The 15,432-nt window shown below is 51.5% G+C and overlaps 4 protein-coding genes across 4 annotated transcripts; 2 read left to right on the top strand and 2 right to left on the bottom strand.

Moving 5' to 3' along the window:
* The first annotated feature begins 110 nt into the window (after positions 1-110).
* On the top strand, positions 111-1,856 carry BKA67DRAFT_111494 (uncharacterized protein). The gene is made up of 3 exons (XM_046094898.1): positions 111-999; positions 1,057-1,265; positions 1,330-1,856. Exons 1-3 carry the CDS (start codon positions 310-312, stop codon positions 1,478-1,480), a joined length of 1,050 nt encoding a protein of 349 aa, XP_045951922.1. The 5' UTR covers positions 111-309; the 3' UTR covers positions 1,481-1,856.
* A 5,162-nt stretch (positions 1,857-7,018) lies between these two features.
* On the bottom strand, positions 7,019-9,057 carry BKA67DRAFT_595766 (NADP-dependent oxidoreductase domain-containing protein; the record flags this gene model as incomplete). Its single annotated transcript, XM_046105207.1, has 2 exons — positions 7,019-7,990; positions 9,040-9,057. 2 exons carry the CDS (start codon positions 9,055-9,057, stop codon positions 7,019-7,021), a joined length of 990 nt encoding a protein of 329 aa, XP_045951921.1.
* Positions 9,058-9,279: 222 nt separating this feature from the next.
* BKA67DRAFT_526746 (HAD-like domain-containing protein) lies at positions 9,280-10,755 on the top strand (the record flags this gene model as incomplete). Its single annotated transcript, XM_046098777.1, has 1 exon — positions 9,280-10,755. The coding sequence occupies one exon, from the start codon at positions 9,280-9,282 to the stop codon at positions 10,753-10,755; it is 1,476 nt and encodes a 491-aa protein (XP_045951920.1).
* Positions 10,756-12,238: 1,483 nt separating this feature from the next.
* BKA67DRAFT_526856 (carbohydrate esterase family 4 protein) lies at positions 12,239-13,015 on the bottom strand (the record flags this gene model as incomplete). The annotated part of the gene is made up of 1 exon (XM_046098789.1): positions 12,239-13,015. One exon carries the CDS (start codon positions 13,013-13,015, stop codon positions 12,239-12,241), a length of 777 nt encoding a protein of 258 aa, XP_045951919.1.
* Between the last annotated feature and the right edge of the window lie 2,417 nt (positions 13,016-15,432).

The following is a 15,432-nucleotide window of genomic DNA, read 5'->3' as shown; positions in this document are numbered from 1 at the left end:
ACTGGTCAGCATCGGGTCGCGCTGGACGCCTGCACGTGGTCTGTTGTTTCTCCGGGGACGATCTGGGACGACAGATGAAGCGCATTTGTTCGCAACGGCACGCTGCCTCGTGGGACGCCGACAGTAGCTGGAGATCGGCGACACCAGCACCAGCACCACCACCCTGACCCCCCCGGGACTCCTGAGTGATAGCGTCCAGGTTGCGCCGCATCGCCATCATCGCGGGTCGCCATCCGCGAACCCTTGCCGCGTGTTGCATTCATTCAGCTGCAGCGCGACGGCCTCATCTCCAGACCACATTCCCGCAAGATGAACATCTTCAATTATGCCCACAATGCGACCCAGCAGGAGACAAATCGAGGACACGAACTCAAGGAGAGGTTTCGCCGGAAACCCAGAGGACCTGCAGATTTATCGGCCGAGAAGCAAAGACCTGGCGTCGGCTCAGGCCTGCCCTCGCTGCCTCTCGAGCTCCAATTCATGGTTCTCAATCACTTGAATCTGCCAGAAACTGTTGGGTTGCGCCAAGTTTGCAGGTTCTACCGTCACGTGATCACCCCCGAGGTCTTGCAGTCGCGCTTTTCAAGTTACGGGCAGTACGACGCCGTCCTGCAGGGCTGCTGCAGCGAGTGTCTTACCACGCCCGGCCTGGATCGATTGATTTTGGACGTCACGAGAGATCACGACGCCTGGCGATCAATCTGCTTCCGCTGCTGGCGCGTGAAGCTCACCCCGGACTACCAGCGGAAACACGGGCCGTTGCTGGAACTTGCAAACGGCGGGATTGGCTACATCTGTCACTTCTGCGCGTGGCCTGTCTGTGGCGACATCGGCTCCGATGGCTCAGAAACGCTGCATGCTCGGTGTAGGATAAAGCGCTTGATGGCCACCATCACGTGGTTTGTCATGGCCATCATACAAGTCGGCCTTGGAGTCCTGGCCCTCGTCCTCGCCGTTTCGCTGTATAGGGAAGCACCTACCGTGCTCATCCCTACGGCCGTATGTGTCCCATCCTATCTCGTCTTGCTACTGTCCTAGTACTAATGCGCCGTCTAGATCGATTTCGGCTTGTCCGTTCTAGCGTTGTTGTTGTTCATAATAAGGACATGCACGCAAAATGAACAGAAATATACTTACGCTTTGGCAGCTGAGCTTATGATGACCATTGTGCGGATACCGCCGGTGTGTTATACAGCCAGGCAGACCATCGAGAATCCAGTGGGAGCAATGGGCAAGTTTGCCTTGGGTATTTTCCTACTCAATCTGTGAGTTTCGGGTCCCAATCCATCTTTCATATCCAGGCCGAGCAACACCACTAACATTACACAGCATCTTCCGTTTTGTGGATACATTAGGGTACACGCTGTTGTATTTCGGCTACGATCCACGGAAAATGTTCTTAGCTGGGCTATCCCGACAAAGGCAAATTCTATACACAAGCTGTACATTCATCGTGTGGTGTGCGTTTATTCCGAATTGAGACATTCAAGGAGTCTTCTTTGGAACAATTTTGTCATGTCGCATGAAGCAAGCCTGTTGTTCCAGCATCGATCTGCTGCGTGACCTTGGCAACAGGCCTCAAATGTTCCAGATGCGACGTCCTATGAAGGGGTGCGTGCTGCGTTGCGCGGGCATCCTGCTGAGGACGCCATGGCTTCTCAGGCCATACATGTTGTACGCCAACGCACGGGACTTGGGTTATCTAGGCCCCTCCGGAAATATATAGGGAGCTTCATTGGATACCATGGTATATGAAGAGCTTCCCTTCCGGATGGCCATCCCTGGGTCGGTTGTAGAAGTGGCCACCTAACCACACAAGCCTCCAAGGTTACCGAATACGACGAGTGCGAATTGTCAGTCAGTTGTGGAAAGCTCTGACACAAAATCGATATGGCGCCATGTGCGCCGAACTTCTCGCTTTTCGAAGAGAAGCACTAGACCGCTTGATACAGGGCATGTTTGCACTAAATTTGAGGAGTCTGGTATAGCGATGGTGTATATGGAGTAGACGGTGATATTGCGGTTTCATTTATGAGCATAGCGCTGGATTTAGAGATAGAAGCGAGTGTGCAGATATCATAAGAGATAACGATAATCATTACTATATCATATCATTTGGAAGGCATAGGAAATAATCTTCACCCAAGCTGGGCAGAGAAGCATAACTTGTGTCTAGACTGACTTGACTAGTTCCGACGCCTTCCAAGAAAACGGCTGTGGATCGCACCCTCATGGCCACCTCAACATCTCGACTGGACGCATTGTACGAGCTCGTTTACGAATATCCTCAAAACACGAGGTTGTGGCCCCGCAACGCGCGTTCTGTCGTCGTATATTACTCTGCCAGAGGGCGGGCTGTGCAGCGGGCGCTCCAGCACATCACGCGCAACCTTTCTATTTTTCATCATGGCGTCTCCACGGTGCGCCAGACCACGGCATGCGAACAACGTCGTAGGACACACGCGCTGGCCGTGGGTTGCTCGGCTGGCAGTTTGATCCAGTTAGAAGAGGCCCCCCATGATCGTCAGCTGCCAAACCTCCAGCCTCGTGCGGCGTGTCCCCCGTGCGTGTTGGAGGCTCATCGATTGCCAAGTCGAGCTGCTAAGCTTCTTTTTCTGTGCTACTGCAGGCCGACGAAACCCAAAACACTAACTAACCACTGCGACCGCACGGCCTTCCCCGGCACTTGTTCTGCTGCGCAAAGTCGGCATGAAAACTAAGCATCAGAGTTTCGTTAGACATCATTTTTTTGACCGGGCGACAAAGCTTTCCAACGGTTTCTCCAGATAGGATATAATTGAAGTGGTGTCTAAAGCAACCCCGATCGGGGTTTCGCGTGACCAGAAGCCTGGAGACGGGCTTGATGATGATAGCCTAGAAGCAGGAAAAAAAAAAAAAACCTAGAGATCAAAGTTGCCACCTTTTACCGGCGACGCTCTTGTTCCCTACTTCTTTCAAATCATGATGGGAAGAAAGAGAAAAAAAAAAAAGTCCCCCAAGAACACCTAATGCACCTCCTTCCAGATATTTCCACGTGCATAATGATCATGAGACCCAAAAACCAAACACAAAAAGAGGTTTCCATTTTTCCCCTTCCCAAAGCGCCTGTTTCCCTTTCCCATCCCCTTGGATCCCAGACGTGCGTGCCTTTTCTTGCTTCCCTCGTGGTCGGAAGGGGAAAACAAAACAAATCGTTGCCCTGGTGGTACCTTCTCCTCTGAAGCGGGTATCATCACGATTCTCCGGCGTTTGTGGCCCGCGGCCCCCCTCTCTCGGATGGAGGCGCGCGCCCCGCTTGTTCGTTGATGGCTTTTGCCCAAAACGATACATAGTATAGTGGGTCGTTGTTGTGGAATGTCTGCCGCGACACCGCCCCTTGTGGTGGTGGGTTATGGTGAGGATGACGACGATGATAGGGAGGGGCCGCCAGATGATAAGGTGATGAAAAAAAAATCTGAATTTTCCCGTCGAACACGGGTTCTCTGATCAATGCATTGTGGGCAATGCCGACGGTGGCATGAAGCGAAGAGGGCCGGCCGAGATGGGATGTAGCCTCGTGCGTCCTTCGCTAAGCGGGGGACGGAAGTAGAGTCTTGGCAAGGGTTCGTGCCGAAGGAACAAGCCGAGAAGGAACGGAGCCTGTCAGAGTTTGCGGATGGGAAAGCCGTTTCTGTAGTAAATATACATTAAGAATGGTAAGATGAGCTTTTGATGTTGGTTGTTTCTTGTTGTTGTTGTTGCAGTTCTTGTATATTCGCGAACAAAAAAAAAGAAAACCGAAAGTCGTTAGATCTCGGCAGTGTCCAGCGGTGCGTGCTTGTGTTGAGGATGGCAATACCAGCAGCTACCCGATGAGTATTCCGTGCCACAGATGCCGCACTTGTGCATTTGCATGCTGATGAAAGACCGGACGGCTGCGCGTAGCTGCATCTTGTAATAGTGTGCTGCGTTTTGTGTGTAGTGAGAGTAAGGTGTACTACTGGGGCGGGGCAGGCGACAGAAGTTATTCTGGCTTCTGTGTAAGTCTTTGGTCAGACTTATTTCTCGAAAGAACGACAACTTTGGAAGGTTTGAGGAAGCGAAGCAAGCAAGGCCAGCTGCCAGGTAGATAAAAGTTGAAAAGAGGAGTTTCCTAGGGCAATAAGCAGGGAGTCGACGAAAAAAAGAAGTGACAGCAGGAACATGGGCTCACGATGATCATTAAAGTACATAGCGACTGACCCCCTTCTTCGTGCTCGTGCCACAAGACATTAGCGGGGAGGGGGGGGGGGGGGAGATCGAACAGAGGTTTTGCTGCCTCTTTCTCTTCGAACAGTGCAGTACATTCGCCAAAGGAGCACCATCCACCCACCTGGGTCCCCAATTCTGCGCAACAACAAAAAGAATTGTGGAATATTGGCACTAATGCAACTATATCAACAATGGCGCTGGCTGACAAGGAACCCCACTGATTAGGTTCCACACGGCTGGGTTAAGCAGCCAGTCGCACCGCCGAAACTAGGTAGCTCTATACCGCATTCAGACAATTTCCCACTCCTCCAAGCTCACCTCTCAAGCCTCAGAAAAACATGAGACTTGGAGAAAGGTGCGGCACAGGGCAGCAGAAGCATAACGCCATTCCATACCACACCGTACCACGTTCTTCCACGTGGGAGTGCGTGAGCATGAGAAAAGAAGAAATGTGGGATGATGGCGGAAGAAAACGAAACACACGAAATCGCGCATCGGTTTCACGGCGTTTGGTGGCAGAAACCTCTCGTAGTTTGGGAATCGGTGATCCGAGACATTGAACGAGACGTCTTGGTCTGTGTCCGGAGGGCTTCCCGCGTCTGTTGCTGCTGGGCGCTTGCCAAAAATTACCCCAACCTGACAATCTTATAGAGATAATTGGACGAAATGGTGACATTGACGAAAAGGTAGGGTCCCTCGGGCTTGCAGCTGCACTGCAGTATGTACCATGTTTTTCCTGCTATTATTACATGGGATACTAGTATTACTAGCCCGCGTGCTTGGAAACAGTGCAGCTTTCTTGTCCCAAATATGCAGTCTGAGCCGGAGCTATTGAACCGCTGCAACCTATCGGCTCTTCACCGACTGCCTTGAAAGGCAGTTCGGCCCCGATCTAGCAGACAGATACCAGATCAGCCCATCCCAAGCGAAGATTACATTTGCGGTGTAACTTTTAGTTAGCATGCGTGCTAACCTTTTCATACTTAAAAGCACATGCCCACTCCTGCACCTCTCACGATGATTTTTGGTGTAACTCACCGGTAGTCCTAGTCGTCGCCATCAGCACTGTCGCGATCCTGATGGTTCGTCGAGAGAATAGCAGGAAACGAAAGGTGCATTACCCCTCCAACGATGGCTCCACTCCCTGCTTCGATATATATAGGAGCCCCTCTCACGCACACCGATCGGCACCCCACGAGCCCACACTTCTGCCAACGTTTTCGTCTCCTGTGCCCAGTTGATCGTGGGAGATGATCTTTAGGTCTTGGCAAACCCTGTGGAAACCTGCGATGTTTCTTTCCCCAACGCATCCGAACCGCCCTACCTTGCCTACCTACTGTGCGTAGAAACAAGCAAATGCCTGGTCGAGTTCTGAGCAAATGATGTGGCCCTGTTCGTCGTCGCTTCGAGGCTGAGTGCGCATCGAAATCTCGGACCGATCGTCGACGAATATTAACGCGAGATATCCGCGACCAGTACGGTCGGCAGATGCAACATTGCAATCTTTCGCGGTTCCGGACCGGCGCGAATCATGCCATTTCCCCAAGACAATTTACGACAGTGCAATAGTTGCATCGTTGAGTTTCGTCCATGTAAGTGAGCCAATTGATGGGATGCTGCTGCAGCGACGGGAGTAGTTCCCAAATCGTAGACCTAATCTCCTATAAACTATGTCGCAAGCTGCCGCCGGTTCATCGGTGGAGTTGAGTGTCGCGTGCAGTCGTGATTGAGACGTCGTCGCGCTAAACCGTGCTGCAATTGCTAGTGAAGTCTTCTATAACTGGGGATGGCGGTTGCAGCCACAAGTCTCATTGCCATGCCCGTCATAAACTTGTGTGTATCACAACCAATTCTGGGCTGTAAATATGCCGCAGTACGGCCTATCTCTGACATTCAAGTCCTGGCTAGACAGACCTCTGTTAGGTCTTGGTCAATGCTGTTTGCTTGTGTGATTGGTAAATGCGGTGTACCAAGTCGCTGGTTCGGGCTATTGCACCAGTTGTTCAAATTGGCCTAATTGTGCATTGCGACTTCAAGCCTAAAATTTTGTCAGCGTTATGGATGCCTGCAAAGAGCTGCAACGCATCACAGTAACCCTAGATGAGCTCTCAATCTGCCTCGAATTCAGTCCCTGAAAACAGCGACACAGTCAGCTTATTGAGCAACTGCCGATCGCCGACTGCGTAACCGGCTGTCGCGAATGTGCCCTCTGCTGCTTTGAAACTGACTCGGATCCAGTGTACGCTGGTCAGGCACTGGCTGAACACAATGGCGCATGAAACAGCAGACTTCGAAGATCTATGGAAGTTTTCGTGCTGCTTCGTTGCTCTGTAGTAATCTCATGATTGTGACCTGCAGCTCAAGACCTCCAGCTGCGCAGACGGCTTTCCTAAAACATGTTGCAAATGATTTCCCTTCATGTTGCTCCCAGTGGCGGATCACGAGTTCCCCAGCAGAGGATGAGGCTTCGGTATGTACACAAGCAAATAGGACTTGACTATTACACATAGAATCGCCGGAAGCACGTGTGATGATGTAACATTGCTCTGCAACATTTTCATATTGTCATGGCTCATGCATTTGCTCAAAGTCTAATCTTGGTTTTACTTTTGTTTCCAACGTTTTGAACGCCCGCCAATGTTCCGTTTTGTGTGATAAGCCTTATCGTCGTCTCATCAAATCTATGTGGGTATCGTTCGTTTCGCTTTGCGTCATTTGTACCCCTCCACCAATGTCCTTTCTTCCCCTACTTGTCGCTCCCCCTCAAGGGTCCAATGAGGGGTCAACCTCAAGCGACGGCAGTGCCAGCTTCCACCGACTCCTCGGGCCAAACATTGTAGCCAAAGGTATCCTTCATGTTTACGAATCGAGTGTGTCTGCCCTTGGCCACGGCATTGATGGCCTCGAAGTCCTCATCCGATAGTTCCGGGATCTGGAGGTTGCTCTCAATTCGCGACGGTGTCGAGCTCTTGGGCAGCACTGCGTAGCCTCGTCGCAAGCCCCACGCCAGCAGGACCTGAGCAAGTGTGTTCCCGCTTCGGTCGGCCGTCTCGTTGAGTGACTTGTTGGTGCGAACCTTCTCGCCAGTGTTTGGCACCTGATCCTGCGATCCAAGTGGAGAGTAGGCAGATGGCAGAATGTCGTTCTCCAAACAAAACTTGACAAGCTCCTCGTTAGGCAGGAAAGGGTGGATCTCGATCTGGTTGACGGTTGGCTTGATCTTAGCGAAACTCAGAAGCTTCTTCAAACCAGGAATAGTCCAGTTGGACACTCCGATGGCGCGAGCCTTGCCGCTCTCAGCGAGCTCCTCCATTGCTCTCCATGTTGGCTCAAAGTTTTCAGTGAGGTCTTTCTTGATGACGTATTTTCCGTCCGCTCCGATCTTGGGCTGGTGCTTCTCGTCTTTCTCGGCGGCGATTGGCCAGTGAACAAGGTAAAGGTCGATGTAGTCCAGGCCGAAGTTGTCGAGGGAGTTTTGGAATGACCACTTAACCTCGTCGGGTTCGTGGAGGTGGTTCCACACCTTGGTGCAAATGAATAGATCTTCGCGCTTTACGCTCGAGTTCTCCTTGAGGAAATCGCGGACAGCCTGGCCAACTTCGTCTTCGTTTCCGTAGAACCAGGCGCAGTCGAGATGTCTGTAGCCAGCTTCGAGGGCGTACTTGGCGGCGTTGTAAGACTCGCCCTTGGCTCCCTCGCTGGCAAAGGTACCGAAACCAACACCGGGAATCTTCACGCCATTGTTAAGGGTGAAGACGGTCTTGGAGCCTGTGCCGGACTTTGCTGGAGCCATTGTGGTAGTGTTATTTTATGTTATTCTGGGTAGTTTCAGCGTTTTGGCGAGTGGTTTGCGGTGGTGGACAGGGAGTTTGTTGAGTTGCTAAGAATGATGATATCTTCAAGAAATGCGAAGAGCTGATCAACCGAGAACTTTCAATGCCATCGGCTACCTTCGCTTGATTACATCATTGAGCATTTTCGGTGCCGCCGTTGGCCCTCCCAGATAAAACTTCTCGATCGATGATGCTGTACAGCTTCTTCTCGACCTGGCAACTGCGGCAACCCCTGTGGGTCTACTACATGCACTTCATGGGTTCGTTGTTTGAATTGCTGGACCCCTTCCACGTGAAGTGGGACGAAGCTGTGGTGCCCTGACTAGCTAGCGTAGGCAGAGCAGGCAAGGCAAGCTTTCAAGGCTGATGGTGTGTCGGACGAGCATGAAGTCATCTCCCACATCCTCATTGGCCCGACACCCTTCCGGCGGCGGCTCCAACTAAGCGGGACGGTTTCTCAGATTGTTCTAGCGACGCGGCAGAACCTTATTGCTTACTATGGTACAGAGGTGCCGACGAGATCGCCGCGCGCAGGGACTGATTGCGGCAGAGCTACAAAACTTAAAAGGCTGAAAACTCTTTGCCTAACTCTTTGCCTAACAGTACCTTGATATGTAACTGTCCGGTGAACTGCATGCATCTGCGGATACTCAATGATGTCAGTTATACGGATCCGATGAACAATTTGGACCAAGGAAGCCTTAGCTGGCGGAGGCTATATGTGGGGCCGACTCCAGTCGCAAGGGTTTTTTACGGCTGTTTTTCGGACGCTTACCTCAAACTCACTCAAAATTTCACCGTTCCTGGACGGATATGGCCCAATGCCTGCATATCGACAAGATAACTTATCGGACCGCTGAATCATTCAACGACGGAATAGCGGAACCACGTCGTTTCACGAAGCTTCAGGCTCCAGTTTTCCTTCCTTGGTCCACGGCCGGCGTCTTGCCATCGCCGTGAGGGTCTCGCCGATGACGTTCTTATCTGAAGCCATGGTGGGTGCTTAACTTCTGGGTAAGGCTTACGTCGGCAACTGCAAATTGTTCAAGGGGAAGGTCAAGGAGACAGTTGTAGCAAAAGTTAAAACATATATTAAATAGCTGAACGTCCCCTTCCAGGTGGTCTGTGGTTTTTTGATTCACTTATCTTCTCATCTCTACCGAACATCATTCTCTAGTCTATTCTAAGCTTGACTATCATTCTCTAGCACATCATAATGGCGGCTCAAGATCAGAACACCGTTGGTGTCGACACACCTATCAGCCCTACCACGCTTAAGAACCCTCAGAGAAACGGCAGCGTCGTGCCCATTCCTGGTGATGATGGCGAAGGCCCAATCGAGGTTCCTGCCACCAGGAACTCCATCTCTGAGGCTTCCAAGTACATGCACAACTTGAGCGTGTCACCGTCGATGAAGGACCGCCGTGGTTCTCGCAACTCTTTCGGTACATCGCTGCCTATCCCTAGATCGAAGAGACAATCCCGTCTCTCCTCGGTCCACTACCCCGATGGACTTCAAGAAGGCAGGCCGGCGCGCCCCGGTATGCCCCCGATCCAGCCCACCCGCGCTTTGCTGGCATCTCAGATTCAGGACCAGTCTGTGGAGAAGGTGCAGAAGGCTAAGAACATGGCTTTCGCTTTCGACATCGATGGTGTTCTCGTCCACGGCGACCGTCTGATTCCTGAGGGCAAGCGCGCTCTCGAGATCCTCAACGGCGACAACGAGTTGGGAATCAAGATTCCCCACATCTTCCTCACCAACGGTTCCGGAAAGCCTGAGAAGGCCCGTTGCGAGCAATTGACCAAGATTCTTGGCAACCCTGTCAGCACTGAACAATTCATCCAATCCCACACTCCCATGAGTGCTCTCGCCGAGTACTATAACACCGTCCTGGTGGTTGGTGGCGAGGGCTTCAAGTGCCGCGAAGTCGCCGAGCTTTACGGTTTCAAGGACATTGTCGTTCCTAACGACATTGTCGCCTGGGATGAGACCATCGCTCCTTACCGACACTTCTCTCCTTGGGAGAGGGCTTCTTCCAAACCCCGTGACTTCAGCAAGGTCAACATCGAGGCTATCCTGGTCTTCTCCGACTCCCGCGACTACGCTACAGACATGCAGATCATTATGGACTTGCTGCGCAGTGAGAACGGACGTCTTGGCACGTTGGCTAAGGACCCCGTTTCGCAGAGAATCCCCATCTACTTCTCTCAGGGCGACATGCTCTGCCCTACTGAGCACTGGTACCCCCGCATGTCCCAGGGTACTTTCCGTATCGGCCTCGAGGCCATGTACAAGGCCATTACTGGTGCCGACCTCGAGCGTGTTGTTTACGGTAAGCCTGAGGCGGCCACCTACAAGTACGCCGACGAGATCATGACCTCATGGATGGAGACAATCCACGGAGAGGAGAAGTTGCCCGAGAACATTTACATGGTTGGTGATAACCCCGCTTCTGATATTATCGGAGGTAACATGTACGGCTGGAACACCTGCTTGGTTCGCACTGGTGTCTTCCAGGGCGGTGACAACGACGAGAACAACCCCGCCAACTTTGGCGTGTTCAAGAATGTTTTGGAGGCCGTCCAGACTGCTCTGCGCAAGGAGCTTGGCGATGACTTCAAGATGGCGTTCGACGAGACCGTCAACCCTGTCTTGCACGGTGACAAGGCTGATACTGCCGCCATCGTGTAAAGAGCTCTTGCAAGTGGGGTTTCGGCTTTCAGCATTGACGACGAGAATGATACCAAAATTTAGACATTGGGTAGATTGGTTAGGCGTTTTGGCATTGCATACGGCGACGGATATGGTTCGATTTTTTCCAGATCACCATCAGATATAAAGTAGCGACATCTATGAATTGCATCAGAGGTCATCTGACCTAATTTCAACATATTTCTCAATGTCATCCTGCGCTCGGTGAACGTTTTTATACTGAATCTTGAGGTTGTGGTTGGCTCTTTACTGGAGTGCCCAAGAGATAATTACGGGTGTTTCAAAATTGGAACGTATTACGCTCCACCTGCCTGTGATCCTGGAGAGAGACCTGATATTCTTTTTTTTACAGCAACTCTTTCAGTTTCTAAATGCACCTTGTTGCACACTATCAATCCCTTCCTGGTACTATGGAATCATTGTATTTGTGCAAACGCCCCTCAATTGCCATCATCACTGTAGCATTATTATTCAACTCAGTTACCCAAGCGTAACCCGCTAGTAGCAATAACATGGGGCTACTGGGGACATCCGTTCATCACGCAACAAGATCAAATGAACAGTCCAATTCATCAATACTACTTGCAAGCTGCACATCTCCAGATATGTTATCCACATAATCAAACCCTCGACTCCTCTTGGCATTGTTTCTTTCTTCCTTTTGTCACACCGCTACTGATAAAATCTCCGAGTGTTGCCGGATTGATCAACCCTGCCTGCATCGATCACCCGCTCCGGTGCACGTAGTGTGCTTCCAGTGCGGGACGGATCAGAATCCTGCCACTGAAAGGTGGTGGGGTTGACGTTGGGTTTTCATTCCCACTGTCGCTATGACTCCATTGTAGGTTGTCTCTCGTTTCACCCACTCACTCCTTTACACATCGCAAATGCGTGCTCCATTCTATCCACTATTCATGGTAAAGTAGGGAAATTCATAGAATACATGTACACAGATGCATGTCGGCGTGCATGTAGATCGTCTGTTGGCCCGCCTCGTTGCTTTGTTGTGGTTGCGTGATTGAAACCGGTAACGAGTCAAGTCTCGTTTGCCAGATCCAGAACGGATCCGACTTCATTGACATGTCAAAACCTGCTCGTGTTGTTCAGTGTGCTTGGCTTACCATTCAAAGCTGGCAACACCGTGTCGGGACTTGATACCTATCTGATCAATGCATGAGAGATCCCAGACGATAGCGTTCAACCTCTCTGTCGCTGGTCGGTGTTAAGCTGTGGGTGCGACAATACTTTGGCAGAGCGACTGGGACGCGAAGAAGCGTAGAGAAGATGCCAGGGATGCCAACTCAAGACACTGTGGGTAGACGTGGATGTTACTACCATTCAGTGTAGCAATGCGATGACCCCTAATAGTCCTACTAATTCTTCCCGGACCAACTCCAACGACGCCATTCAATGCATCCACTCAGACAGAGAGATACGCTAATTGCAGATCCCACCTCGACCTTTACTGCCAAGACGCCTCACGATACCAGTTCGCCTCGGGATCTCCCAAGCACTCCCCAATGGTAACGCCCTTGAGGCCCCGCCTCTGAAGCTCCCAGATCATGTGGTGGACTAACTTCGTCGCCGTGTGCATGATTTTGTCATGGCACAAGGCCAGCGAGCCACCAGCATTGAGGTCATCGGTGAACCTGTCGAGGCCGAAATGATAGGTCTCTTCCGTATCGTATAGGTAGTCCTTGGTGTCTATGTCCCAGTATACGGCATGATAGCCAAGCCCTCGCAGGTCCTCGAGGCACGGTCCTTTGCAAGAGCCAAATGGGGGGCGCAGGTACGTCGGCACGAACCCCAACACCTTGGCAAACGCCTTCTCGTTATTCACAATCTCATCAATGCGCTCCTCGCTGCTGAGCCGGTCCAGATTGAAGTGCCTCCACGTGTGGGAGCCGATCTGGTGACCCCTCTCGTGCATCGAGCGCAGCAGGGACGGGTAGGTGGTCGTCTCGTCGTAGATCTTGCGATACCCGTAGAACCCGACCACGAAGAAGGTGCCCCGGAATCCCGCGCTGTCTAGCGAGTCGACGATGCTCTGGGTGTAATCCATGGGCCCGTCGTCAAAGGTCAGGGCGACCTCGCCCGGGTTGGTGCAGTTGTAGATCCACTTGCCGTACGGCACTGCGCCGACGTGGGACCGGTCAACATCGATATCAGGACCGCTGGGACCGTTCCTGCCTTGATTCAGTAGAGCCGTCGATGCTGGTCGATGATGATGAGCAAACATACTTACTCGTACTCGGGATCTCCCCCCTGGCTCGCTTCGGTCTCGATTCCAGCGTGGGAGGTCCGGACTGCGGCAGCTGCGACATGGTGGGCAGCCAATGGTAGGCATGCAATGATGGCAGTTCGGAGGCACATGATGAGAGATGAAATGGGGAGAAAGACCACAGGCGTGACGGTGTCAAACTGTGACGAAAAAATAGGCCACTCGGCGTGGAGGGTTCTCAGCAGAGAAATATTCATGGCACCGGAACCTTTTATTTTCAAAACGCTTGCTGTTCATTCTACGGCTTTCCATGTGGGCGATAAGCACATTGACGAAATCTTATGTCCTTAGCCAAACCACGGAGTATGAAGGTATAAATCCCAAGGATATCGATATCTTCCCAGTTTGCGTGGGATTTTTGGTGCAGATGGACCTCTGCAAGATTGCACGTTACGGCTTGCACTTGGTTACGCTTAAACTCAATTGCGGGATCTGACCCATACAAAAGCCAGGGCTTCGATCAGAACAAAGGCGCAAGCTTTGATAGTAAGTCCTTGATACAAATAGCGCAGTTCACGAAACCAGGTTCTCTCTGAGGACGGCACCGAAGCTAGTCGGAAATCGTCAGGCCTCACGAGAGGCAGTCTGCTTTTGAGACACTCACTCCAGCACATGGATATGTGCTGCTATCAACAAAGAGATATCCGGTGGTCACTTCTAATAAAGCTCCCGTGATTGCCACACGGCAATAGTCAGCTTGCTGTGTGCAAGGGAATTGCATTGGCTGTGTTCATTCTGTCCGACTTTGAATGTTGTCTTCGAAGTTGGTACCACCATCACTAGTCGAGTCGATCACAGCGCAGCGTCAATGAAACTGTACATCTCCCAGCCCACTTCGCTCGCTCACAATTGAATCCTAGGCCCGCATCAACGACATTTGTGAGAGTTCGGACTATCTTGGGTGCATATATGTAGTCATGCATGCGTTGCCCAAACCCGCCGCAGCATGTTTTGTCGGAGATCACGTGGAGACTCGTCGTAGATTTCGTCGCATTCATGTGTGGGGAGATGCCCTGCGACGTAATCATTGGCTTGAAGGCACTCTGACGGAACCGAACACTAACACAAAGCGGTATTACAGACGATGAGTGACCTGGAAAATCGACCATCGAGACGCGTGCATCGAGGGGAACATATCTTCATTGGCTGCTTGAAGATGCAGTTAGCCATCAGCATACGAGAATGCGATCCTGCTCAAAATAGTAGAGTCATGGTCGAGGGCGTCGCAGTTGTCCAACCCAGCCGGGATGGCCTAAAGTCAACCCAGAGCGGACAAGAAGAATCGTCTCCTACCAACCAACAATATGCTTTGCGGACGGTACCACCCTGTCATAGAACGACAGTATCAGGGCTCTGAACGACTAGTACAGAGTGTACAGAGTATTATCCGTTCCTGGTGCAGCACATTGCTTGACCGACACACTGATGCCTGACGGACCATACCTCATCACAGACCTGGTCGTCTTGATCGATTGGGTTTAGAACGGCGTAGTCCCGACGACGCTCAACCCTACGGGCATGGGTGGTGCCAGTGAAGATGATGCGGCTGATATTTGTAACTAGCCCCTGCGACCGTACCAGTCCGGAAATAGAGCAGAGATGGAATGCCAGTACGATCAAGCCTTCGGTCCACACCTGGACGTACACCTTTGACACATATCAAGATGCCAGTGCACTAGAGGACGGATATGCTCGCTCGCAATTCATTCGTTCAGCTGTTGAACTCCTACCAAGGGGTTGACTTTTTGGAACGTGCCCTGAGGACAGCTCAGTGCGTCTGGTGGTGATGCCTCCGATCTTGTACAAGCAAGGATGAAATGTCGAGCTTATATCAGAAGAAGATGCTGATCCAGGTAAGTATGTATATAACTGCTAGCATGTATTTGCAAGCTATATCCAAATGCTCGAGGGACATCCACCATGCTTGAGCATTGAGTCTCTCCTGTGGAGCCAACGTCCCCTATGCCTTTCGTGATGAAACCACTGGATTGAGCTCAAGGAGTTGGACCCGCGCCTCTTTCGGAATGAGTGTTGGTTTTGAACATATTTGATGAATGCTTATGCCTTCTATAGACTTGGACACGAGGATGCCATTTGCACAAGATTGAACACAACAGCTGAGCATACGTGGAAAAGGGTTCAAAGTTCAACGAATCATGGTAATTACATAAGAAACGAGAAAGTTTAATGAAACCCCCCAGAGTTTCTTTTTGTATTAAACTTACAGATAAAGTCTATTACAAAGGTAACAAGACCGGTAGAGGCGGCTTCGAGATCGCCAAACAGCGTGCTTAACCAGATGGCCGACATTTGCTGCCCTGGATGCACTCGAAGGCGTGCCGTGCTAAAACAATGGGTGGGGACTTCTCCCACAC

Source organism: Truncatella angustata, assembly GCF_020726525.1.
Source record: "Truncatella angustata strain MPI-SDFR-AT-0073 chromosome Unknown BKA67scaffold_11, whole genome shotgun sequence".
NCBI classification, from domain to species: Eukaryota; Fungi; Ascomycota; class Sordariomycetes; order Amphisphaeriales; family Sporocadaceae; genus Truncatella; species Truncatella angustata.
The sequence above is the reverse complement of the archived record's forward strand: the minus strand, read 5'-3'. Positions and strand labels throughout refer to the sequence as shown.